This window comes from Phaseolus vulgaris, chromosome 11, assembly GCF_000499845.2.
Source record: "Phaseolus vulgaris cultivar G19833 chromosome 11, P. vulgaris v2.0, whole genome shotgun sequence".
Classification (NCBI taxonomy): domain Eukaryota; kingdom Viridiplantae; phylum Streptophyta; class Magnoliopsida; order Fabales; family Fabaceae; genus Phaseolus; species Phaseolus vulgaris.
The window spans coordinates 14,489,620-14,515,380 of NC_023749.2; the positions used below are offsets into that span (position 1 = coordinate 14,489,620).

A 25,761-nucleotide genomic window follows, 5' to 3' on the forward strand; every position below is an offset into this window, starting at 1 on the left:
AATATTTCATAACAATTAAATAATTTTTATATTATTGCTTAAATTCTTATTTTAGTTCCAAGTAATCATTGCAAGCTTTAATTAATATTTCTTAAATTCAGTGGAAAGTGATTGCTGAGGTACTTGGACCAAATCCTCGACATCTATTTGAACTTTATGCACTTAAACAAAGCAATTATCCTCCGCTGTAAGCGTTTCTTTTTTAGTTATTTTATATACAGTTATAAAAAAACTATTATAAGCAATATTACTCTTTTGACCATTATCTGCAGGTGTTTTATATTAGCATAGGTTCTGTACCATTGTTACACATCAATGGAACTGTATGTCTTACTAGTTCATGCTTTTGCTTAACTGTAGACGAACAGAAGACAAGGCTAGTAGTACCTTCGAGGACATTGTAGATGCATATATAGCGTATTTGCAAGTAAGTTCAAAATTGGGCATGAAATATATCATCTTTCAAAATTGGTTTAATTGGAATGCCTACTTGGATATTTACCCATTGTATACATTCACAGAATAAAGCTCTTTTGATTATAACAACTTCAAATACATATCTGTGAAAAATGGAACCACTGCCTTTTATTTTTAATTTGCCAAACAAATGTGATATGATACATTCTTGGGATTATTCAAGAAAACCTCATAAAATGCAGGGTATATTTTGTAAATTGCATTAATTTTGCCACAATTACAGTAATGCAATAGCATAGGACATTTTCTCCTATGAAGAGATAAATTTCAGTTTCCATCATTTTTGACAAAAGTTGACAAGATGGGTGGATATATAAAATATTCTTTCCTTTCTGTCACTTTTTTCATGTATAAAAGCAGAATAGAAAGTGAATTTTAATTTTATAATCAAAAGGGTTTAAGTACCTAAGAGAAGATATAAAATGAATTGCCAAAAAGCAATGGGTTTTAGAACAAATAACTAACCAACCCTTTCTTTTTTATAAAACTCATGTTAGGCATCACTATGAATTTTGACATCTCATGGTTGACAACTCAAAATCCACCAATCAACTGCCATCACATGAAACATAACATAAAAGAGAAAAGAAAGGAGTATAAAACATGGGGGGACCAAACCAAAACACATATAAGAAAACAGAACACAACATAAATACAGAATAAAGGAAATTGGTATCTGTTATGGAAAAAATCCAAACTAACACAAGGAGGCATCACAAAGTACATCACTAGTGAAAGGCATGAGTGCATAAAAAATCAGCAATTAAGCGATCAAGCTTACTGAGATAGGTTTTTATATCACGGTCTTCCAGCTTTAGTGAAATATGGTTGTAGACAACATTATAAAGGCTATGATTGTCATTGAAGTAAACTCTCTCAGGTTTGTTCCAAACATCATAATAGGTCGTAAAAGCTTGGTATTGGGGTTGCAATTTGACATCATTGGAGAACCAGAGAATGCTACGCAAAGAGACATCAATTTGGTTCCCTCAAGCTTGATCAATGCTGGGAATGTCTTTGGTGTGTTTCGTCAAGTGGTTGTGACAAACTTGACCTTGGAACCACAACTGGACAACAGCAGCCCAAGAGCTGTAGTTACTTGTCCCAATTAGTTTTTCACATGGAATTAGCGGAACAGTAGTAAAAGTCATTCTAGAAGTGATATTTAAGTTCGAGCTGCCAAAAGCCATGGAAAATGAACCCAAAAGGGGCTCTTGGGTGTGATGAATGAAGCAGAGGGAGTGTTGTCAAGTAGGTTATGTTGTAAAAAGGGAAAAACTGCAATTTGTTACGGGCTTGTAAAACACATGTTAGGAAGAAATTGTGTGTGAGCACGTGAAGCGATAAAACAGAGCGACAAACAAAGGGTGGTAGTCGTCCAGAGAAGGTGGTTATGGTCACAACGACCACCAAAGGAAAAGAACACTCGGGGATGGAGGAAAAGGGCACTCAGGGGTTGGGGATATTCACCCGAGAGAAAAAAAGGAAAAGAAAAAAAGATAGGGGCCTTTTGTGGATTGAGAAACCTAAACTACCATATAAAGAAAATGTTAGCTGAATGTTGTGTGTGAAATGCAGACCACAATATGTATTTATAGCACTTTACATAATCAAATACAATAAGTTCTTACCTAATAATCAAGAATCAATGATCCTAATTTCCTAGAATCTGTAATAGCTAATGACTAATAAATCTATAATAGCTAATGACTAATAAATCTATAATAACTAATGAGTAATTACATTCTAACAGATAAAACAGAGAATGATCAGCATCACTTTGTATCATTCCAACTGCTGGATGAGAGTTCGAAAATGCCCAAGCCATGGACATTGAGGCCATATAAGGACCTATGTAGGTGAAATAGCATATTAGATGACTTCCCCTAGCAACAAATCCAAGAGGTTGTCATATAGAGCAAACAAGGGAGTTAAATGCTTAGAGAGCATGATAATTGTCGATGAGGAAAATGGTCATTGCATAGCAAGGCAATGCTAGTTGGGGTGGTTGTTGATTGTAAAAAATGTTAGTGGTGAACTGTAATGCTAACAACAAACAATAATTCCGACGATAAAGGATTACTACTACGGTGGACAATACTTTGATATTAAGAGATACACTTGTGAATGGTGATGGCAATGATGAACAGGGAATTAGAACGAAATATTTCAATGATATTTCCTAATGAAATCATATCATATCTCCTTATGTAATGTGATCAATTCATATCTCTAAAACTTTTTGTGAGCAAGAATGTTGTCTCTAGTTATGCTCGTTGTAACCTTCCTTGGGATTATTATTGTGCATTCTTGCTCTCTTTCCTCTTCATTCATGCACTTATCATTATTCATGCTCAAGTCCAAGTTCAACTATCTGATATGATCACCAAGCTGAACTTTTCTGCACTAAGAGACAAACTCAATGCTTGGTTTGTCTCAATTTCACCGTACTCTGAGCTTGAAGGGGAATAATAGAGTATACTTGTACATGTCAATGGCTGAGTCAGCTCTTACGCAGAGTTAGTTAGCGCTGTCATTTTGTTATGACAGCTGGATTTTGTTTGGTTAGCTAGTTGTCATTGTGTTATGATGACCATATTTAGTTGGCTTAGGTCTAGCCTGTTGCAAGGTTATTCTTCTGTATAAATAACTGAGCTCAATGGCTACTCCTCTGTGTGTAATCAATCCATTTTTACAGTTTAATAAAATTTCATGTTATCTTTTCACACATAAATTATTTACAAATAATAAAAAATTAAATTAGGAAAAATATGATGAATTAAAATAAAAAGACAGAATATTTGTAGTTTTTCCTGTTATTCTGGTGGAGGTTGAATTTGTGGACTGCAATTTTTTTGAAAATCTAAGGTGTGATGTGATATATTATTTTCTTTTTGTTTTTAATTAACTTCAATTACTTTGTTGGTCTTCTCTCTTCTGTATTCGTGATTAATGACATGTTATTATTCAACTTCATTCAGATTACTGTTGTGAATCCTGCTATGGATAGAGCTTTGGAGTTCTTGCAAAAGTTTGCAATTGATGTACACAATGGAAAGATTTCAGAAGACAGATTACGTTTTGGTGCAGCTTGGAGGCATCCCCCACAAATCGATGACCCTAAGTTGCACAAGCAATGGGCAAAGCTTCAATTAATAGATTTTGTTCAGTCTTTGGCTAATACAGAATTTGCAGTAAGCTTTCTTTTCTTTTATCAGTTTGTATAGTTTTTTTGAAAATGAAGACACTGGAGCAAAGTTATATAAAACATAAAAAATGCATACAAAAACACAATGCATGGAATGCAAAATTATGGGATAATGTCCCTATTTTTTCAGTTTTTGTTTGTTGAAGGTGAGTTTTAGGCTTTACTACGCTACTTGTTACATGTAACAAATGTTAAAAGTGGGTTCTTACATACCTAAAAGTTATTATAATTATTGTCATGTTTTATAATGGCTGTTGGCAGTACTCATGATGGACTATTAGAGTTTTTTTTTATATTTTTGTATATTAGAGTTTTAAGGAGTGTCAAAGTATTATTTTCCTTTGCTTAATATAGAAAAGGACTTTTTATGTTATCTATTTATTACTATGCAAAGATGTGATTGGAATATGTTATGTAATGTTGGTCATTGTCTTCGAGCAGGTCAATTACCGAAGTGATTATAGTGAAGAAATCTTTGATGATCCATCTACGATTGCTATGTTACAGGTATGTTATTCTAGAAAAAGCCATTGGCCTTTCAGAATCTTCCTTGTCAAATTTTATATTACTAGCTCATTCAATTCGAAGTTTTGAGATGTAGATGATCATTAGTAGTTATTTTTGAAAAATGTTTATTTCAATAATTTTATTTCTTGTTTTTGTGATAGGTTGTTTATTATGGTAAAAATTTAAGTTGAAAATTAAAACCATCAAATACAAGTGTTGGTGAATTATTGAACCTTTTAATACTGAACATCTACAATAACAAATTAACCTAAATTCTTTGAAATATATTGTCAAACTATAAGAAAAGGATAACCATTGAGTTGAAATCGTGTTTGTGGCAATATTGGTGATTTGTTTATATTGGTAAAAAGAGATCAATACAATAATTAAAAGCTATTTTATATCATATAATAAAAAAGATATGATCATAGAATAATATAGATATTGTTGAATGTAACGAGCTTAGCCCATAGTTTATATTATTCTGTTATTATGTTATTAATTCTGTTCTTATTTTCATCCATAAATAAAGATCCCTATGTGTGTATTTTACACAAGGGATATCAATCCTATATTTATTTTCTTCATTCTTAACAGATACGATCTTTGATATATTCATTTATAATGATATGATCCTAATATTGTAATTATAACACTTCCCCTCAAGCTAGAGCATATAAGTCATATGTACTCAACTTGCATACTACACTGCAAAATGTTAGGATGAGTCATAGCGAGATAGTTCAGGTTACCTACTAACTGTTTGTATCTCAGGATCTGAGTACGACTCTACTTTTATGTGGTACAAGTTTGATACTTGGGTTTACAAGTGTACATCCCTATTTCTTCTAAAATATCCAGAGCATATTTCCTTTGTGATATGATCAAACCACCAGTGGAGTTAGCAACTTTAATACCTAGGAAGTACCGTAGTTTACCAAGGTCTTCTATCAGGAACGGTTGAGTAAGATATCTTTTTAGAGATGATAAAGATGACACACCTTATCAGACATCCCCCTTTGAGCAACAAATCTAAGAGGTTGTTCTATGTATACTTCCTTATCAAGTTAACACAGTCGAGTGAGTAATGGCTGCCATGTAGAAAAGAAGGATGACAAATGTCATTGTAGCAATAGGAAAGGTTATTATAATCTTGTCTATAGATCTTTATAAAACTTATGGCAACTAGACCAACTTTATATCGATCAATGTTCCCATTAGATCCAATTTTAAGAGTATACAACCATTAACACCTAACAAATGTTTTTCTAGCTAGAACAAAAACCAACTCCCAAGTGCCACTACTTTCGAGAGCACATATCTCATCAATCATAGCTTGTTGCCACTATGGATGGATAAAACTTAACTGGGAGACTTATAAATCGAAATAGAAGAGAAAGAGGCCAAACAAGTATAATGTGTATTAAAGGAAAGAATAGGGTAAATCCCTTGTGTATATTGAACACATAGGGTTATGTTTATATAGGAAAAAGAAACATATGGGCTAAGCCCATTACATAAATATGAGATATCTAACAATATCTATAATATCTCATAATATCAAATAATATCTAATAATATCTAATTATATCTAATAATATCTAACACTCCCCCTCAAGCTGGTGCATATAGATCATATGTACCCAGCTTGTTACAAATGTAATCAATCCTAGGTCCTCGTAAGTTTAGTAAAAATATCTGCTAATTGATTATTTGAATTAACAAACTCAGTCTTGATATCTCCTGATATAATCTTTTCTCGAATGAAATGACAATCAATCTCAATATGTTTTGTCCTTTCATGAAAAACTGGATTTGAGCTAATATGAAGAACAGCCTGATTATCACATATCAGTGTCATTTGAGTAACCTCTCCAAATTGCAATTCTTTAAGTAACTGTTTAAGCCAAATAAGCTCACAAGTAGCCGAGGCCATAGCTCTATATTCTGCTTCTGCACTAGATCTTGCCACAACACTTTGTTTCTTGCTCTTCCAAGAGATCAAGTTATCACCAATGGAGACACAATAACCAGAAGTTGACCTTCTATCAGATGGAGATCCTGCCCAATCAGCATCTGAATAACAAACGACTTTAGTATGGTTATTATGACCATATAACAAACCTTTTCCAGGAGAGCCTTTAATGTACTTCACTATACGAATGACTGCATTCCAATGATCTTCACATGGAGAATTAAGAAATTGACTCACCACACTGACTGCAAAGGAAATATCAGGACGAGTAACAGTGAGATAGTTCTATCTTCCAACTAATCTCCTGTACTTCTCAGGATCTGAAAGAGGCTCCCCCTGATTGGGTAGAAGCTTGACGTTGGGATCCATGGGAGTATCAACAGATTTCGAATTCATCAACCCAATTTCCTCCAAAATATCTAATGCGTATTTTCTTTGAGAGATAACAATACCAGTATTGGATTGTGCTACCTCAATCCCCAAGAAATATCTGAGTTTGCCAAGATCTTTGGTCTGAAAGTGTTGACAAAGGTGTTGTTTTACTTGTGAGATGCCATGGTGATCACTGCCTGTAAGAACAATGTCATCAACATATACTACAAGATAGATACACCCAGCACTCGAGTGACGATAAAAAACTGAATGATCGCCTTCACTGCGAGTCATACCAAATTGTTGAACAACATTGCTAAATTTTCCAAACCAAGCCCTAGGAGACTGCTTGAGGCCATATAAGGATTTGCGAAGACGACATACCAATCCAGAAGACTCCCCCTGAGCAACAAAACCGGGAGGTTGCTCCATATAAATTTCTTCCTGCAAATCCCCATTAAGAAAAGCATTTTTAACATCCAGTTGATAAAGAGGCCATTGTTGAAGAGCAGCCATAGCTATGAATAAGCGAACAGAGGCCATCTTTGCTACTGGAGAAAAAGTATCACCATAGTCTAAACCAAAAATTTGGGTATAACCCTTAGCCACAAGACGAGCTTTGAGACGATCAATAGTACCATCAGGACCAACTTTGATAGCAAAAATCCACCTGCAACCAGCAACAGATTTCCTAGATGGTAAAGGAACAAGTTCCCAAGTTCCATTATTCTGAAGCGCATTCATTTCATCAAGCATGGCCTGACGCCAACCAGGATGGGCTAAGGCATCACCTACAGATTTTGGAATGGATACAGAAGAAATAGACGAAAGGCAGGTATAAAAGGGTTGAGATAGTCTATGGTAACTCAAAGCAGTATAATGTGGAGAGGGATTACGAGTAGAACGTATACCTTTACGGATAGCAATAGGAAGATCAGGTTCAACAGTCGGAGGTTCAACTATAGGAGCCGGAGGGGGATGAGGTGTTGGCACCAGAATAGAGTCTGCTGATGGACGATGAGACGGTTGACGACGACTATACACCTGAAGAGTTGGCGGCGGTGGTGAATTGTTAGGTGCACTAGGCACAACAAGAGGAATATTAACTTGATTAGATGAAGAAATTGAAGGAGAAGGACAAGACTTAAAGTAAAGGGAAGATTCACTGAAGGTGACATCTGCTGAAATAAAATAACGGTTTAAAGACGGTGAGAAACATTTATATCCTTTTTGTGATCTAGTGAACCCTAAAAAGACACATTTGTGTGACTTAGGAGATAATTTATCAAGACCAGGACTAAAATTATGAACAAAACATGTGGACCCAAAAACTTTGGGAGGTAAAGAGTGGAGAGGGTCATGTGGAAATAAAATAGAATGAGGAATTTTATTATCTAAAACTGAAGATGGCATGCGATTAATGAGATAACATGCACTAAGAACAGCATCACCCCGAAAACGCTGAGGAACATCACCATGGATTAAAATAGTACGAGTTGTTTCAACAAGATGTCTATTCTTGCGCTCAGCTACCCCATTTTGTTGAGGTGTATAAGCACATGAAGTTTGATGAAGAATACCATGAGAAGCCATAAAATTTTTAAAAGAATGAGAAAGATACTCACGTCCATTATCACTGCGCAAAATTCGGATGGAAATTCCAAATTAATTTTTAATTTCATTGTAAAATATTTGAAATATAGAAAACAACTCAGAACGGTTTTTCATTAAAAATACCCAAGTACATCTTGAATAATCATCAATAAAAGTAACAAAATACTGAAATCCTAAATTAGACTTAATACGACTTGGTCCCCAAATGTTAGAGTGAACTAAGGCAAAAGGAGATGAAGCACGTTGTGAGACACTACGAGGAAAAGAACTACGAATGTGTTTCCCTAACTGACACGACTCACACGATAAAGTAGACACATTAGACAAACTTGGAACAAGCTGTTGCATCTTGGCAAGACTAGGATGACCCAACCGAGCATGAATGAGAGATGGAGAATCCATAATTGCGCCAACATGTGCAGAGATCTGTAGTTGATAAAGTCCATGAGACTCACATCCGGTGCCAATCATCCGTCCCGAACTCCGGTCCTGTAAAGTAACAGAATCTTTGGTAAAAGAAATAACACAGTCAAGGGAACGAGTGAGACGACTAATGGATAATAAGTTAAATGGAGACCCAGGGACATAAAGAACATTATCAATAGATAAAGATGAAAAAAGATTAATGGTACCAACACCATGTGATGGTACCCTATATCCATTGGCCATGGTAACTGAAGGTAAATAACCCGTAGTAGATAGGGAAGAGAAAAAAGATTTATTACCAGTAATGTGATCAGTGGCACCTGAATCTAGAACCCAAGGGCCATGGGAAGTGGAGTGAGTGAGGCCAACAAAAGATGTACCTGAATGTGCAACAGAAGCCGTGGAACTAGGGTTCTGACGATCCTCATACCATTTAAGAAATTCATTGAAAATAGCAGGCTGGCTTGGGGTATCAATTGAAGTTTGGTCCATGGTAGAAGGTTGCACAGGGGCAATTTGAGCAACCGCAACAGATCTAGGAGGACGACCATGTAAGGCATAACATCTGTCAATTTTGTGGCCAAGTTTGCCACAATGGTCACACTTGTGACGCCCTTTGCCCGGCTTGTGAGGGCGAGTACGATCATTATGCTGAGATACTAAAGCAGAAGAGTCATCAACATGAGACGTTATATCAGCGGTGTGTTTACCTGGCACGCGCAAAAGGGTAGAACAAGTGGAAGTAAAATTGGGCACAATAGGAGATCCCAAAATTTGATCACGAACGTGAGAATAATCATCAGGAAGACCATGTAAACCCAATAACATGAAGAACTTGGATCTTTGTTCTAGTTCTTGAGAAGGAGTAGAGGCAGGAGGTAATAACTCATTAAAATCATGAAGAAGAGCATGAAGTTTACCTAGATATTCTGCCATTGTACCATCAAGACGTTTGGGAGCAACAATTGTGAGAAGATTTTGACACACACCATAAAGACGTTGAGTATCATTGGTGTATAATAATTTTGCTTGTTCCCAAACTTCTGAACATGTTTCATAGGTACGAAAAATTTGTTTTAAAGATGAGTGAATGGTCGATTTGATAACAATGCATAATTGAGCATCAATTTTCGACCAACGAACAACCTCATTTTCAGGAAGAGTAGGATGAGTAAGATGATCAACATAACCTTGACTCTTAAGCCATAATTTAATATCTGATGCCCAAGTGTCATAATTGGTTCCATCCAATTTGTCAATGGAAAGATGAACATTGACGTAATTAGTATAAATAGATGAATCCGGCATAATGACCGAAGAAGAAGCCATAGTGGCAGCGGAAGCGGAAGAAGCCATAAAAGATAAGGACAAATCTAGTCACCGGTTAATTGGCGGGAGCAACAAAGATGAAGGCTCCGACAGCGATTCCAGCAGCGTCTCCGGCGAAGGTCCGGCGAAGTTCCGGCGAAGGTCCGGCGAAGGTCCGGCGAAGGTCCGCGAAGGTCCGGTGAAGGTCCGGTGAGACAGTGGGGGTGGTGGCTGGAAAATTCCAGTGAATAGTGGATTCACCAATAAAAATTGAACCCTAAACCCTAAACTCTAACCTTATGCTCTAGATACCATATTAAAGGAAAAGAAAGAATAGGGTAAATCCCTTGTGTATATTGAACACATAGGGTTATGTTTATATAGGAAAAAGAAACATATGGGCTAAGCCCATTACATAAATATGAGATATCTAACAATATCTATAATATCTCATAATATCAAATAATATCTAATTATATCTAATAATATCTAACAATGTGTGAAGCAAAGACGATGGTAACTTAGGTTAGTATAGTGGAGGGAAAAGTTACGGGTATACCCTTACGGAGGACAATGGGAAGATTGGGTTACACTTTCGGAGCTGGAAGGCACAAAGGATCTGATACTAGAAGAGAGTCATCCCGTGGAAGATGGGAAGGCAAACAATGACTGTAAACTTGAAGATTTGGTGGAGGATAAGGATTTGTAGGTACACTAAACATAACTAGAACTGGAATATGTACTGGTTTAGATGGAGACACGGGTGGAGAAGATAAAGAATTAAAATATAAAGAAGACTCAGTGAAGGTGACATTTGCATAAATGAAATAACAGTTCAGGGAGGGGCAAAACATTTATATCCTTTTTGAGATCTAGTAAAGCCTAAAATAACACATTTGTGTGACTTAGCTGATAATTTATCAAGACCAGGATTGCGAACAAAGCATGTAGATCCAAAAACTTTAGGTGGTAAGGGATGAAGAGGTTGATGAGGAAATAAAAGAGAATGAGTAATTTTATTCTCTAAAAAACTAAAGATAACATGCACTAAGAACAACATCACCCCAAAAACGTTGAGAAACATCACTATGAAGTAACATAGTGCAAATAGTTTTAACAAGGTGTTTATTCTTGTCAGATTGAACTAAGGCAAAAAGGGATGAAGCACGTTGAGACACTACTAGGAAAATAACTACGAATGTGTTTCCCTAACTGACACGATTCACACGATAAACTTGATAAATTAGAAAAATTTGGAACAAGCTATTGCAACTCATGTAAAATACACACATATGGGTGTGTATTTATAGATGAGAATAATAACAAAATCAATAACATAATAACAAAAACTATGGGCTAAATCCGTTTCATTTAACAATCTTAATATTTATGACATTTATGTTAAAATATAGTGTAAATATTTCACATTTACTGTACAATAAATATAGATTGATTGGATAATAAGTATAGATTTGTTTGTTAGAAATCCATAAAATTAAGAGATTGGGATTAGGAGTTTATTTGGTAGATTTGCTTCAGATTTATTTAGAGTCTTTATTTCTGGAGATTTATTTCCTTTTATTAGGATTTCGTTTTTCCTTTATATACCAATGTACTGTTTTTTGTTTTGTTTAATAACTTCATCTTATAAGTATATTCCACTGCCTTAGCCCCCCTCCCCTCTTTGTGGTTTTTTGAAGGTGGGACTGCTTTATGCTCAACGGGATCCGCCATTTATTCGTCCCATATCTAAGGGAATTCAGAGGTGTTTAGTGAGATGGTAAGTATTTTTTTAAAGTTTTAATGTGCTGATAATAAACTGGAATGAATTGAAATACTTATTTAAACTGATATTTGATTGCAGGCTTGTACAGCAGCGGATGCAGCTGAATTCCCACAATTTGATTCATTTTGTCTGGCATAGAATAATACGTGGACGTTATTATCGTCATTTGATGATACAAATTGGCTATAAATAGAGCATGGAAGTAGGTAAAATGTTTGATTAATCTCTTTCCAGTTTAATTATTTTAGAAATAGATGATAGGTAGTCATATGATCGAATCATTGTATGTCACAAGCACAAAAAGGAACATATTATACATAGAATGTACATTGCATTACATATGGATGGGTCTAGGCCAATATAGTAAAATATATATATAACAATTATTGTTCACCATGTTGATCCTTGATAAATGCTGAGATGTTACTTATTATGCACTTAGTGGAATGGTTTAGTTCATAATCGTGATTAGTGTCATGACATTTTTTGGAGCTTAGAAAGTGAGGAATATACAGGAAGTTCTTTTGGTGGGTTTTGGAAGCAGCTATACTATGTTTAACAATCTTTATGTGCTCTATTTTAATTTTTCCCTCTTCATTTTTGGGTTGAGGAGAATGATTTGAGAGAAAAATATTCAAATTTCTTATCTCTTGTAACATTTTCATGTTTTAACTTGAAAAATGACCTTCCATTGATTTCATGGAGTGATATGCGTGTTAAGATCAATTTACTGTATAAAGATTGAGTGCAATTATTACATATTTGTATCCTAACTTTAATGTAGAGTTTGGTTAAACTTTTTGTTAGGGTGAAATATAAAACTACCTGTATGATGTAAATAATTTTTTTTATACAATTTATTCGTAAGTAGTTTTTTTTTTCACTTCTTCCATACAAAAGCTGGAGTTTCTGTTCCATCTATCCAAGATGAAATGCATTTAAAAATCAGACATTGCATTTATGCTCAGTTTAACTTCCTGCACTTTATTATTCGGTCCCTTATAGTGGCAGAGCTTGGATTTTCCCCTGTACATTTTGTGAGTAAACCCACCCTCATTTTAATTCCCAACTTTACTGCAACTTCATTTTAGTTCTTGACCATTGGAGACTTGCATATGTAGCTGAGTACAAAAGCTGAGCTTCTGTTGTAATTTTGTACCTGTTAGTTTTTAGTTGTGCAAAGTGTACAATAACAATAGCAATCTCTCATTCAGTTAATTAGCATCTATAATAGTTTTCTAATGTAAAATAGAAGACCAGCAAAGGTTTATTCTCCATTGCTGCTGTAATAGTTTATTTCCCATTTCTCTTGTATTCTCTTTGGTTTTATAGCTTAGTATTCCTTACAATCCTAATAACTGAAGCTTTGAATGACTGAAACTGCTTGAGTTATGCACTCAGCAGCAGTATGGATATATGTAGTTTTTTTTAATACATAAAAGTCAACTTTTATAATGTTTTATATTAAGAAATAAACTTTAAGCTTAACTCAACCTTTTAAAACTGGTTTATAAAGTGAGGTTTGCACCCACTTACTTATATACTATGAAATGTTCTTATCTCTAGTCGAGAATCTCCAATACTTTTGTGGTTTATTCATTGGAGGATATCAACAAAAAGCTTGATAAGCTATACAGGGTCTTATTCCTAAGAAGCTTGCACTTGGATTTTGATCATGTACTTGACCAAATTTTAGCTGGTGATGAGATTCCTCCAATGGACAACTTAGTCCCTAGACTTCTTCGGGTGCCTACCTTGTTAAAAGATGAAAGTTCAGCTGATGTTATTCATTGCATGATTTTCCAGACAAAGCTTCTCATGTGTCTAAATCTGGAAATTAAGAATCTGAAAGTCATTCAATCTTGGTCAATCCTCTTCAATGCCCAGTGTACCAATTGCATGCAATCGAGGAGGACGTGGTGGCCAGAGTGGGCATCCTCAATGCTCATATTGTTAAGATAATAGGTCATACCCAAGAAAACTGTTATTCATTGCATGATTTTTCAGACAATGCTTCTCATGTGTCTAAATCTGGAAATTAAGAATCTAAAAGTCAATCAATCTTGGTCAATCCTCTTCAATCCCCAGTGTACCAATTGCATGCATTTCTTAATCTATGGAAGGTCATAGAACATAGGTTTTTGATTCAGGTGCCTCAGACCATATCTTTGGTAACATTTCTTCCCCCAAAAGTTACCCATCTTGTTGCTGTTGCCAATGGATCCAAAGTGGCATCTTAAGGAGTTGGCCAAGTTTCTTTATCCGCTTTAATAAATTTAAATTTTGTCTTGTTCATTCCTCATTGTCCTTACAATTTAATCTCTGAGTCAATTGACTTGTTTTGCGATATTTATTGCTAATTCTTTTGTTGTCTGATTGGAGAAGGTCGTGAGTCACGTGGTCTTTATTATAAGCAATGTTGTCAAACTTGTAACTCGGAGGCGGATCGGAGAGGGTATGAAAACTCGTAACTCGAGGATCGTAACTCGACTTGGAAGAGTTACTACTATACATACGATAATTAAAAATAGATTGTGAATCTTGTTAGTTAGGAAAGCATGTTAGATCTTTTTTTCCTCAGAAGTCTGAAACATGATGTAATTATGTTTTTTCTAATATTTATGCTGATATTTGGGGACCAAGTCGTGTCACTTCTTTTGGTTTAAATTATTTTGTAACCTTCATTGATGAATTCTCTCGATGCACTTGAGTTTTGTTGCATAATCAGGAGAATTATGCTATAATTAAGTGCAGATTCCATTATATATTTATTAGGACAGATTTAGTGATTTGATTTGTACAACTTTAAACACCCATTATTTATGGCTTCCATTACCTATTATTTCTTTCCTTAATTAGGTTGTAAAATAGTCTATAAATAGAGATTGTAATCACATTTGTAAAAAATCTCAGAAATATATTTCCATCTATTTCTTTCAACTTGGTATCAGATCTCCTGATCTGGGAGACTCTGCTTCTGCAATCCTTTTTAGCAGCCTTCATTGCTGCACAATTATTTTTCTGGACAACCTTCATTGCTGCTATTATTTTTCTACACAACTTCATTGCTGCAAATTGTTTGGGCAACCTTAATTGCTGCAACTTCTTTTTTCTTATCTTTTTTCCATTGACCACCACCTTGCACCATTGACCGTTGCTGCCACCACCATTGACCGCCGCCGCCGACCACTGCCTGTCGATCACCGGAAACTGTCACCGATCGTCACCGCCGCCTTATTTCCTGTTTTATTTAGAAAAGTGTCTGCTGAGTCTTTTCATTGTGATGTTTGTCAGTTTGCTAAACACCATCGGACAACTTTTCTTCCCAATGGTAATAAAAGTTCTAAACCTTTTGCTCTTATTCATTTAGATGTATGGAGACCTTCACCTATTCCTAATATCTCAAGTGCAAAATGGTTTGTTTCATTTATTGATGATTGTACTCGGGTTACCTGGATATTCCTCATGAAAGATAAGTCTGAAGTTTTTCACCTGTTTGTAAAGTTTATAGAATGATTCAAACACAATTTGAAATTCCAATTAAGAGATTGCGTTCTGATAATGGAAGAGAATATGTGAACCAAAACCTTTCCAAGTTCCTTCAGGAAAATGGAGTTGTTCATGAATTAATCTGTGCGGACACTCCTCAACAAAATGGGGTTGTTGAAAGGAAAAATCGTCATCTCCTTGAGGTTACTAGAGCTTTACTTTTCCAAACGTCTGTTCCTAGATCTTACTGGGGGAAGCAGTTCTAACTGTCACTTATTTGATTAATAGATTACCCTCTCAGCTTATGACCACATTCTATCCTTCTATTCCCATTTTGACTAGTCTTCAGAGTAGTGTCTTTGGTTGTCCAGCTTTTGTCCATGTTCATAGTCCGTATCGGGGTAAGTTAGATCCTTGCGCCATCAAATGTGTCTTCATCGGTTATGCCTCCAACAAAAAGGGGTACAAATGTTATCACCCTCAAAGTCATAAAGTTTATATTTCCAAAGATGTCACATTTCATGAAACAGAGTCTTTCTTTCCTAGTTCTCAGCTTCAGGGGGAGAGTATTCAAGAAGCTGAGGACCTTGAGTTGTCACCTTTTCCTTTGTTGCAGGATTTTGTTCTTAGGGAGAATGACAAAAACCCTACACCAACATCATTACTAGAGAAGAATAATGAGGACAGATACTTTGGGAAACAATATCAGCGAAGGCAACAAGAACCCGTCCTGGTCGAACAACAACTTCAATTGTTTGAATCGGAGGTAAGAACTCATACCTATGAGACTTTTGAGGACACCTTAAATGAAACTAACCTAGATGATTACCTATTTCCTTGAGAAAAGAAAAAAGATCTTGTGTCAAATATCCTATATCTCAATTTGTGTCTACAGAAAAACTTTCTATGCAACACCAAAGTTTTCTTTCAGCTATTGATTCTATCAGAATCCCTACATCAGTACAAGAAACCTTAAAGGATGAGAACTGGGTTCGAGCCATGAATGTTGAAATGAGGGCATTAGAAAAGAATGAGACTTGGGAGATTGTAGAGAGACCAAAGGATAAGAAGGCAGTGGGTTGTCGATGGATATACATAGTTATGTATCAATCTAATGGCACATTGGATCGATATAAGGCAAGGTTGGTTGCAAAAGGGTATACTCAAACCTATGGGATTGATTATGAGGAAACTTTTGCTCTGGTAGAAAAAATGAATACAGTCAGAATTATTCTCTTCTTGGCAGCGCACTTTGATTGGGAGATGCATCAATTTGATGTTAAGAATGTCTTCTTGCATGAAAGCTTGGAGGAAGAAATATACATGGAGATTCCACGTGGTTATGGTAATGTTAATGAAGAAAATAAGGTGTGCAGACTTAAGAAGACCCTGTATGGTCTTAAACAATCACCTCGTGCTTGGTTTGGAAGGTTTACTCAAGCTATGGTATCTTTGGGTACCGACAAAGCCAAGGTGACCATACTCTATTTATAAAACATTCTCAGAATGGTAAACTCACTCTACTTTTGGTTTATGTAGATGATATGATTATTACAGGTGATGATGAGACTGAAAAACAAAATTTGAGGGAAAGACTAGCTGCTCAATTTGAGATGAAAGATCTTGGAAAACTGAAGTACTTCCTTGGGATAGAGGTTGCCTACTCGAGACAGGGCATCTTTATTTCTCAAAGGAAGTACATCCTTGATCTTCTTAAAGAGATTGGTAAGTTGGGTTGTAAGAACACTGGAGTGCCAATAGAGCAAAATCACAGGATTGGGAATGATGAGGAAAACCCAAAAGTGGAGAAGGCACAATATCAAAGACTTGTGGGAAAACTCATTTATCTATCACACACTAGGCTAGACATAGCCTATGCAGTTAGTGTGGTTAGCCAATTTATGCATGATCAAAGAGAAAGACACTTGCACGCAGTAGATAGAATTATTCAGTACTTAAAAGCCTCTCCAGTAAAAGGATTGCTATTCAAAAAGGGGGGAAACTTATCCATGAAAGTATATACTGATGCTGACTATGCAGGATCGATTGTTGATAGGAGATCCACCACAGGCTATTGCATGTTCTTGGGTGGAAATCTGGTGACATGGAGGAGCAAGAAGCAAAATGTAATTGCAAGATCAAGTGCAGAGGCAGAATTTAGAGCCATGGCTCTAGGGGTGTGTGAACTATTATGGATGAAGATCATACTTGATGACCTAAAAATAAAATATGAAGCTCCTATGGGCTTGGCGTGTGATAATAACTCCGCTATTAGCATGGTTATCAAACTCGCGAGTCAACTCGTTGACTCGTCCGAGTTTACGTGCCCACTTTGCCTTACCGAGTTAACTCGGTAGTAAACTCGTTTTTGGGGTAAACTCGGTGGACTCGGCGCAAACTCGGTGAAATCGCAGTGGACTCGCGACTCTAGTCCGAGTTGGCGAGTCCAACTGGTTTTTTTTAAACCCAAAACGGTGTCGTTTGTGTTTGCGTGTGGACTGCGTCTTCGTCTTCTTTTGTGGAGTGCGGTGGTAGATCGAGCGGAGCGTGCGATGGTCGCGGGTTGCAGGTGGTGGCGTCACGGTGGTCGCGGGTTGCAGGTGGTGGCGTCACGGTGGTCGCGGGTTGCAGGTGGTGGCCTCGCGGTGGTTGCGGGTTGCAGGTGGTGGCGTCGCAGTGGTCGCAGGTTGCTGCTTGAGATGGGTGGTGTGAAATTAGGGTAGGGAAGGGATTAGGATTCTTTTTTTTTTATTGGGCTGCTGCAGAATGAAGTGGGCTTGCTGCACATTAGTTTTTTTTGGGCAGAAGTTGAATTTGGAGGAGCAGTATATTTTTTAAGGAAGGTCTGGGAGGGTGTGGATAAAATTCAAGTGAGTTCAATAGAACTGCATCTTCAATTAGAAGTAAAAATCTCTAAAAAACTATTAATTTTTTTTAATAGGAAAGTAGACTCTTACAAGTTTACGAGTCGAGTCTGCGAGTCGAGTCTACGGAGCTCCCACGAGTCTACGTAGACTCGCGAGTTTGACATCCTTGGCTATTAGTATTGCACACAATCCGGTTCAACATTTAGCACGTAGAGATAGACCGACATTTTTATTAAGGAGAAGTTGGATGATGGTCTTATAGCCACTGAGTACATCCCTTCAAGACTCCAATTGGCAGATGTATTTACTAAGGGACTTCCCACAAAACAATTCGAAGATCTTACTTGCAAGTTGGGAATGATAGATATACACTCACCAACTTGAGGGGGAGTGTTGCATAATCAGGAGAATTATGCTATAATTAAGTGCAAATTCCATTCTATATTTATTAGGACAGATTTGTTAGTGATTTGATTTGTACAGATTTAAACATCCATTATTTCTGGCTTTCATTACCTATTATTTCTTTCCTTAATTAGGTTCTAAAACAGTCTATAACTAGAGACTGTAATCACATTTGTAAAAAATCTCAGAAATTTATTTCCATTTATTTCTTTCAACTAGTTTATTTAATGAAAGACAAATCCAAACTTTTATCCATATTTATGTCTTTCTTCATTGAAATTAAGGACCAATTTGGGAAGATAATTAAAATTCTCAAAAGTTTTAATGCTAAGGAATATTTTTCTGTGGCGTTTTTCTCCAGGTCTTGATAAGCTTTATGCAAAGGTATTACATGTGTCTTTTTGGGATTTTCTCTTCTCTAGAAAGGGTATAAAGGTTATTCTCCCTCAACCAAAAGGTATATTATATGTCTGCTGATGTTACTTTTTTTTTATGATTCACCTTTTTCTGTTCCCTGTGCAACATTGTTCATCGGTTCAGTTGGTCCTTCTTGTACAATCCTGTGATCCATTGATTATTCCTATTTCCTCTCAAACTTCAATCAAACTGCAGATGACATTGTTCTACCACCTCTCTTCACATACCAACGCTGGACACAAATAACTCCTTCATCCTTGCCTGAATATCCTCGTGACTTAGATCCTCTGGGTGGAAACTAGGTAATTTGGAGAAGTAAAAAACAAAATGTTGTAGCAAGATCTAGTATATGTGTAGAGGCTTAATTTCAAGCTATAATACAGGGTGTGTTTGAATTATTTTGAATGATTGATGACTCTCTATTGTCATAATAAATCAGCTATTAGTATTCCTTGCAATCTAATTCAACATGAAAGGACGAAACACATAGGAATAAACTGACACTTCATTAAAGAAAATCCTAATAGTGGCTTTGTATGTTACCATGTGTTTCAATTAGTAGATATGTTTACAAAGGGTCTTCCTAGAAAATAATTTGATAATCTCACATGCAAGCTGGAAATGATAGAAATATATTTACCAACTTGAAAGGGGAGTGTTAAGTTAGGACAAAATATTTTTTTGTTAAGTGACAAGAAAATATTGTAATCATTAAAGTGTAGTGCACTAAGATACTAGAGATATTTTGTAATAATTAGTTTAGGGGTAGAATTCTCTCTCTCTCTTTCTATATATATATATATATATAAAAGATTTAAGCATATATATATGCTAATATTTTGTTTCAAATGATTCAATTCAATAAAAATCTTTTCTAGTATCATAATTTGATTGTTCAATATATGCTTGAAGTTTATTAAGCTTATTCTCAGCTTCATCAACTTTTCTAATGTACATTGTCAAAGACTTGTTTGTTCCAAAGTTAGTTTAGCTTTGATTTCCTGATTGTTGCATAATCAGGAGAATAATGTTATAATTAAGTGCAGATTCCATTTTATATTTATTAGGACAGATTTGTTAGTGATTTGATTTTATTTGATTTGTATAGCTTTAAACACTCATTATTTCTGGCTTTCATTGCCTATTATTTCTTTCCTTAATTAGGTTGTAAAAGAGTCTATAAATAGAGACTGTAATCACATTTGTAAGATATCTCAGAAATATATTTCATCTATTTCTTTCCACTTGGTATCAGAGCTCCTGATCTAGGAGACTCTGCTTCCGCAATTTTTTTTTAGCCTTCATTGCTGTAATCATTTTCCTTGACAGCCTTCATTGCTGCAATTATTATTTTTTTTTTGGATAGCCTTCATTGCTGCAACTTTCTATTTTCCTTATCCTTTCTCCATTGACCACCACCACCACCTTGCACCATTGACCGTTACTGCCACCGCCGACCACCACCACCGACCATCACTGCCGTCGCTCGCCGGAACTGCCACTGCTCGCCGGAAACCGCCACCGGAAAATTTTTCCGGCGGATTTTTTTTTTGTGTGTGAACATGATCAAATTTTGCCAATCTGAAAAACTCAGTTGGTTTTGAACTCTCATGGACTCCCTTAGTAAGCCATCTAGCTATTGTTCCTTTACTATGAGTGGTAAGAGTTTTAGTTTTTTATCCTTTAATGCTTCTAGTACTGAAAATATCTGGATTATAGACTCTGGTGCTACTGATCATATGACACCTCATTCCTCTTCTTTTTCATCCTACACTACTTTATCCGGTAAGCCATATATTACTGTTGCTAATGGTTCCACTACCCCCATTAATGGTCGTGGTAACATTCACCTTCAACCTTCATTTCCTTTAAAAAATGTGCTTCATGTTCCCAAACTATCCAATAACCTCTTGTCTATTCAAAAGATTACCCAAGATTTAAATTGTGCAGTGGTATTTTTCCCTTCCCATTGTGTTTTTCAGGATCTTGCCACGGGGAATACTATTGGAATTGCTAAAGAGCAGGGCGGGTTATATTATTTACAGCATGAAGAAAGTAAAAAGGGTGCTAGACTACAGGCACACACTTCTAATCTTCAGCAAGGTCGTGAATCTTGGTCATCCTCTCAGATATGGCTTCAACACAGACGTCTTGTTCATCCTCCATTTAGTACCCTAAAGTCCTTATTTCCTGTTTTATTTACAAAAGTGTCTACTGAGTCATTTCATTGTGATGTTTGTCAGTTTGCTAAACACCATCGGACAACTTTTCCTCCCAATGGTAATAAAAGTTCTAAACCTTTTGATCTTATTCATTCAGATGTATGGAGCCCTTTACCTATTCCTAATATCTCGGGTGCAAAATGGTTTGTTTCATTTATTGATGATTGTACTCGGGTTACTTGGATATTCCTCATGAAAGATAAGTCTGAAGTTTTTCACTTGTTTGTAAAGTTTTACAGAATGATTCAAACACAATTTGAAAGTCCAATTAAGAGATTGCGTTCTGATAATGGAAGAGAATATGTGAACCAAAACCTTTCCAAGTTCCTTGAGGAAAATGGAGTTGTTCATGAATTAACCTGTGTGGACACTCCTCAACAAAATGGGGTTGCTGAAAGGAAAAATCGTCATCTCCTTGAGGTTACTCGACCTTTACTTTTCCAAACATCTGTTCCTAGATCTTACTGGGGGGAAGCAGTCCTAACTGCCACTTATTTGATTAATAGATTACCTTCTCGGGTTCTAGAGGGTGTTACTCCTATTCAGGTTATGACCACATTCTATCCTTCTATTCCCATGTTGAATAGTCTTCAAAATCGTGTCTTTGGTTGTCCTGCTTTTGTCCATGTTCATAGTCCTTATCGGGGTAAGTTAGATCCTCGTGCCATCAAATGTGTCTTCATCGGTTATGCCCCCAACAAAAAGGGGTACAAATGTTATCATCCTCAAAGTCGTAAAGTTTATATTTCCAAAGATGTCACCTTCCATGAAACAGAGTCTTTCTTTCCTAGTTCTCAGCTTCAGGGGGAGAGTATTCAAGAAGCTGAGGACCTTGAGTTGCCACCTTTTCCTTTGTTGCAGGATTTCGTTCTTAGGGAGGATGACAAAGACCCTGCACCAACATCATTACTAGAGAAGAATAATGAAGACAAATATTTTGGAAAACAATATCAGCGAAGGCAACAAGAACCCGTCCTAGTCGAACAACAACTTCAATTGTCTGAACCGGAGGTAAGAACTCATACCAGTGAGACTTTTGAGGACACCTTAAATACTGCTTTTGAACCTAACCTAAATGATTTACCTATTGTCTTGAGAAAAGAAAAAAGATCTTGTGCCAAATATCCTATATCCCAATTTGTGTCTACAGAAAAACTTTCTATGCAGCACCAGAGTTTTCTTTCAGCTATTGATTCTATCAAAATCCCTACATCGGTACAAGAAGCCTTAAAAGATGAGAACTGGATTCGAGCCATGAATGAAGAAATGAGCGCGTTAGAAAGGGATGAGACTTGGGAGATTGTAGAGAGACCAAAAGATAAGAAAGCAGTGGGTTGTAGGTGGATATACACAGTTAAGTATAAGTCTGATGGCACACTGGATCGGTATAAAGCAAGGTTGGTTGCAAAAGGGTACACTCAAACCTATGGGATCAATTATGAGGAGACTTTTGCTCCAGTGACAAAAATGAATACCGTCAGGATTATTCTCTCCCTGGCAGCACACTTTGGTTGGGCAATGCATCAATTTGATGTTAAAAATGCCTTCTTGCATGGAAGCTTGGAGGAAGAAGTATACATGGAGATTCCACCTGGTTATGGTATTGTTAATGAAGGGAATAAGGCGTGCAGACTTAAGAAGGCCCTATATGGTCTTAAACAATCACCTCGTGCTTGGTTTGGAAGGTTTACTATCTTTGGGGTACCGACAAAGCCAAGGTGACCATACTCTGTTTATAAAACATTCTCAGAATGGTAAACTCACTTTACTTTTGGTCAATGTAGATGATATGATTATTACAGGTGATGATGAGATTGAAAAACAAAATTTGAGGGAGAGACTAGCTGCTCAATTTGAAATGAAGGATCTTGGGAAGCTAAAGTACTTCCTTGGGATAGAGGTTGCTTACTCGAGACAGGGCATCTTTATTTCTCAAAGGAAATACATCCTTGATCTTCTCAAAGAGATTGGTAAGTTGGGTTGTAAGCCCACTGGAGTGCCAATAGAGCAAAATCATAGGATTGGGAATGATGAGGAAAACCCAAAAGTGGAGAAGACACAATATCAAAGACTTGTGGGAAAACTCATTTATCTTTCACACACTAGGCCAGATATAGCCTATGCAGTTATTGTGGTTAGTCAATTTATGCATGATCCAAGAGAAAGACACTTGCAGGCAGTAGATAAAATTATTCAGTACTTAAAAGCCTCTCCAGGAAAAGGATTGCTATTCAAAAAGGGGGAAAACTTATCCATGAAAGTATATACTGATGCTGACTATGCAGGATCGATTGTTGATAGGAGATCCACCACAGGCTACTGCATGTTCTTGGGTGGAAATCTGGTGACATGGAGGAGCAAGAAGCAAAATGTAGTTGCAAGATCAAGTGCAGAGGCAGAATTTAGAGCCATGGCTCAAGGGGTGTGTGAACTCTTATGGATGAAGATCATACTTGATGACCTAAAAATAAAATATGAAGCTCCTATGGGTTTGGCATGTGATAATAAGTCCGCTATCAGTATTGCACACAATCCAGTTCAACATGATCGAACAAAGCACGTAGAGATAGATCGACACTTTATTAAAGAGAAGTTGGATGATGGTCTTATAGCCACTGAGTACATCCCTTCAAGACTCCAATTGGCAGATATGTTTACTAAGGGACTTCCCACAAAACAATTCGAAGATCTTACTTGCAAGTTGGGAATGATAGATATACATTCACCAACTTGAGGGGGAGTGTTGCATAATCAGGAGAATTATGTTATAATTAAGTGCAGATTCCATTTTATATTTATTAGGACAGATTTGTTAGTGATTTTATTTTATTTGATTTGTACAGCTTTAAACACTCATTATTTTTGGCTTTCATTGCCTATTATTTCTTTCCTTAATTAAGTTGTAAAACAGTCTATAAATAGAGACTGTAATCACATTTGTAAGATATCTCAGAAATATATTTCATCTATTTCTTTCCACTCTGATGTTTCTGGTTAAGAGTGAACATAAGACATCCTGACTAGCTTTTTGACCAACCTTCCATAATAACTTTCATGCAGTTTGGATATTTTGTCCACATAGAAGAAACTTAAAAGAAGAGAAATAAGAATTATCTTTATGTAAAAATTTGAAGAGGATACGATGATGATATGAACATGTTATGGTAAGGGCAAAACATGTAACATCTTACCCAAGAACAAATCATTTTGCATTACAAACAACTATGTCAAGTCTCTCATACTTTGTGTCGACCTTTTTTTGTTGTTGGTCTAAGTAAATTGTGCACTAGAAGTGGGTATAGTAGTGACAAAGTCATACCATCTATCCATTCATTAAATTTAGTCATAGATCTGTTATATGGACCCATTCCTTTATAATCCGGTAAACTAGTAATGATTTTTTTTTGTGCTAGAATTTTTATAAATTTATTATAGTTGATACAGCCTTTATTGCATAATTGGTTGAATAGGAACATTCTAGTTGAGTTTAAAATGCAAAGACTTAAATAAATGAACTTTAATGAAAATCATTGTTGATTTATGAATTTTACTTCATTTTGACCTATTGTCTTCTACAGGGAATATTTGGATCTACAGAAATCATGTTGAAACAATTTGTGTCCTTCAAAAATATAAGATCTATATTTTCATGTCTCGTGAGTTGAACTAATTCACATGGGTTGAAGGGCAAAGGTGGCCAAGAAGTTGATGACGTCTAGGTGCAATATTTTGATGATACGCTGACACAAAGTCAGTGTCCAAATTTGAAGAACAAAATTGTTTACAACTTCCATGAAAACACCCAGAAGATTCGTTTAACTGAAGTCTCAAGTAAAATGAAGACATAAATGACAGTTTTATCTTTTCAGGATTTTTTTTTTGCCTTGACCCACCATTAGGGTATGATACGATCTTGTTCTCATCATTAGGATGAATAGTTTATCTTTTTACTAGAATTTGCAGTCATTCAGATTTGTTTAGGCTTTAATTGTGAGTTCTTCTATGAATAGGAAGTTATGTATTTGGAAGGACACCATTGAATTGAATAAAAAGTTTATGTTCGTTTTTTTTCTCCATTTCAATTCTCTCGTCTCGTTGTACTTTTGTGTGAAACCTTGATTCAGGGATATACTTTTTGTAAGGATTTTGTTGGGATCTTAATGTTTGATTTTAATTTTTTTTCTTTATTTTTTTATATCATTCGCTCTTTCTTTTTAAATATTTGATTGTGATTTGTCATATTATAATATAATCCAAATTAATCAAACTATCAATGTTTAAATCATGGTTAGAAATCGATTATAAATATAATTAGTAAAAAAAAACTAGTGGGTAATTGAATATTCTATCTACTTATGACTTGCTCTTGAACCGACTCGCTTACCCTAATTTTTAGTTTTTAATCGTTCTTGATTTGTTGGTAATGATTAGATATCTTACATTGATAAAAAAAATCAAATTTAAACTTAATTCATTAAATAAAAACTAAATAAAAGATACAACTGTAATCTTATATTTTATCCTTTTTATCTTTTAGGAAGAAAAAACTAGGAACATAAATATCTTGTTTATCCTTAATTCTTTTAGTATAATATCAAATAATTAAAGTGGACAATAGTTTAAGAAATAATAGTTTGCATTTGATGTAATATATTTTGGAAGTGCTCTGATGAAGACAAATTTCAGAT

The 25,761-nt window shown here is 35.7% G+C and overlaps 1 protein-coding gene across 11 annotated transcripts in view; it reads left to right on the plus strand.

Annotated features, from left to right (window-relative positions):
- Window positions 1-25,260, plus strand: part of LOC137818591 (uncharacterized) — a 32,082-nt gene extending 6,822 nt beyond the window's left edge. Inside the window, exons 6-14 of one of the 11 annotated variants that reach the window (XR_011082103.1) lie at window positions 102-187; window positions 361-427; window positions 3,459-3,671; window positions 4,127-4,192; window positions 11,588-11,667; window positions 11,752-11,879; window positions 18,796-18,891; window positions 19,047-19,153; window positions 24,652-25,260. Coding sequence is in view for 3 of the 11 variants with exons in the window: in XM_068622125.1 (XP_068478226.1) it covers window positions 102-187; window positions 361-427; window positions 3,459-3,671; window positions 4,127-4,192; window positions 11,558-11,667; window positions 11,752-11,866 (657 nt within the window). In the remaining 8 variants the exon portion in view is untranslated. Of the gene's footprint in view, window positions 1-101; window positions 188-360; window positions 428-3,458; window positions 3,672-4,126; window positions 4,193-11,557; window positions 11,668-11,751; window positions 11,880-18,795; window positions 18,892-19,046; window positions 19,154-24,651 lie in introns of all 11 variants that reach the window. The other 10 variants (XR_011082106.1, XR_011082096.1, XR_011082097.1 and 7 more) reach the window with 10 other exon arrangements.
- The last annotated feature ends 501 nt before the right edge of the window (window positions 25,261-25,761 follow it).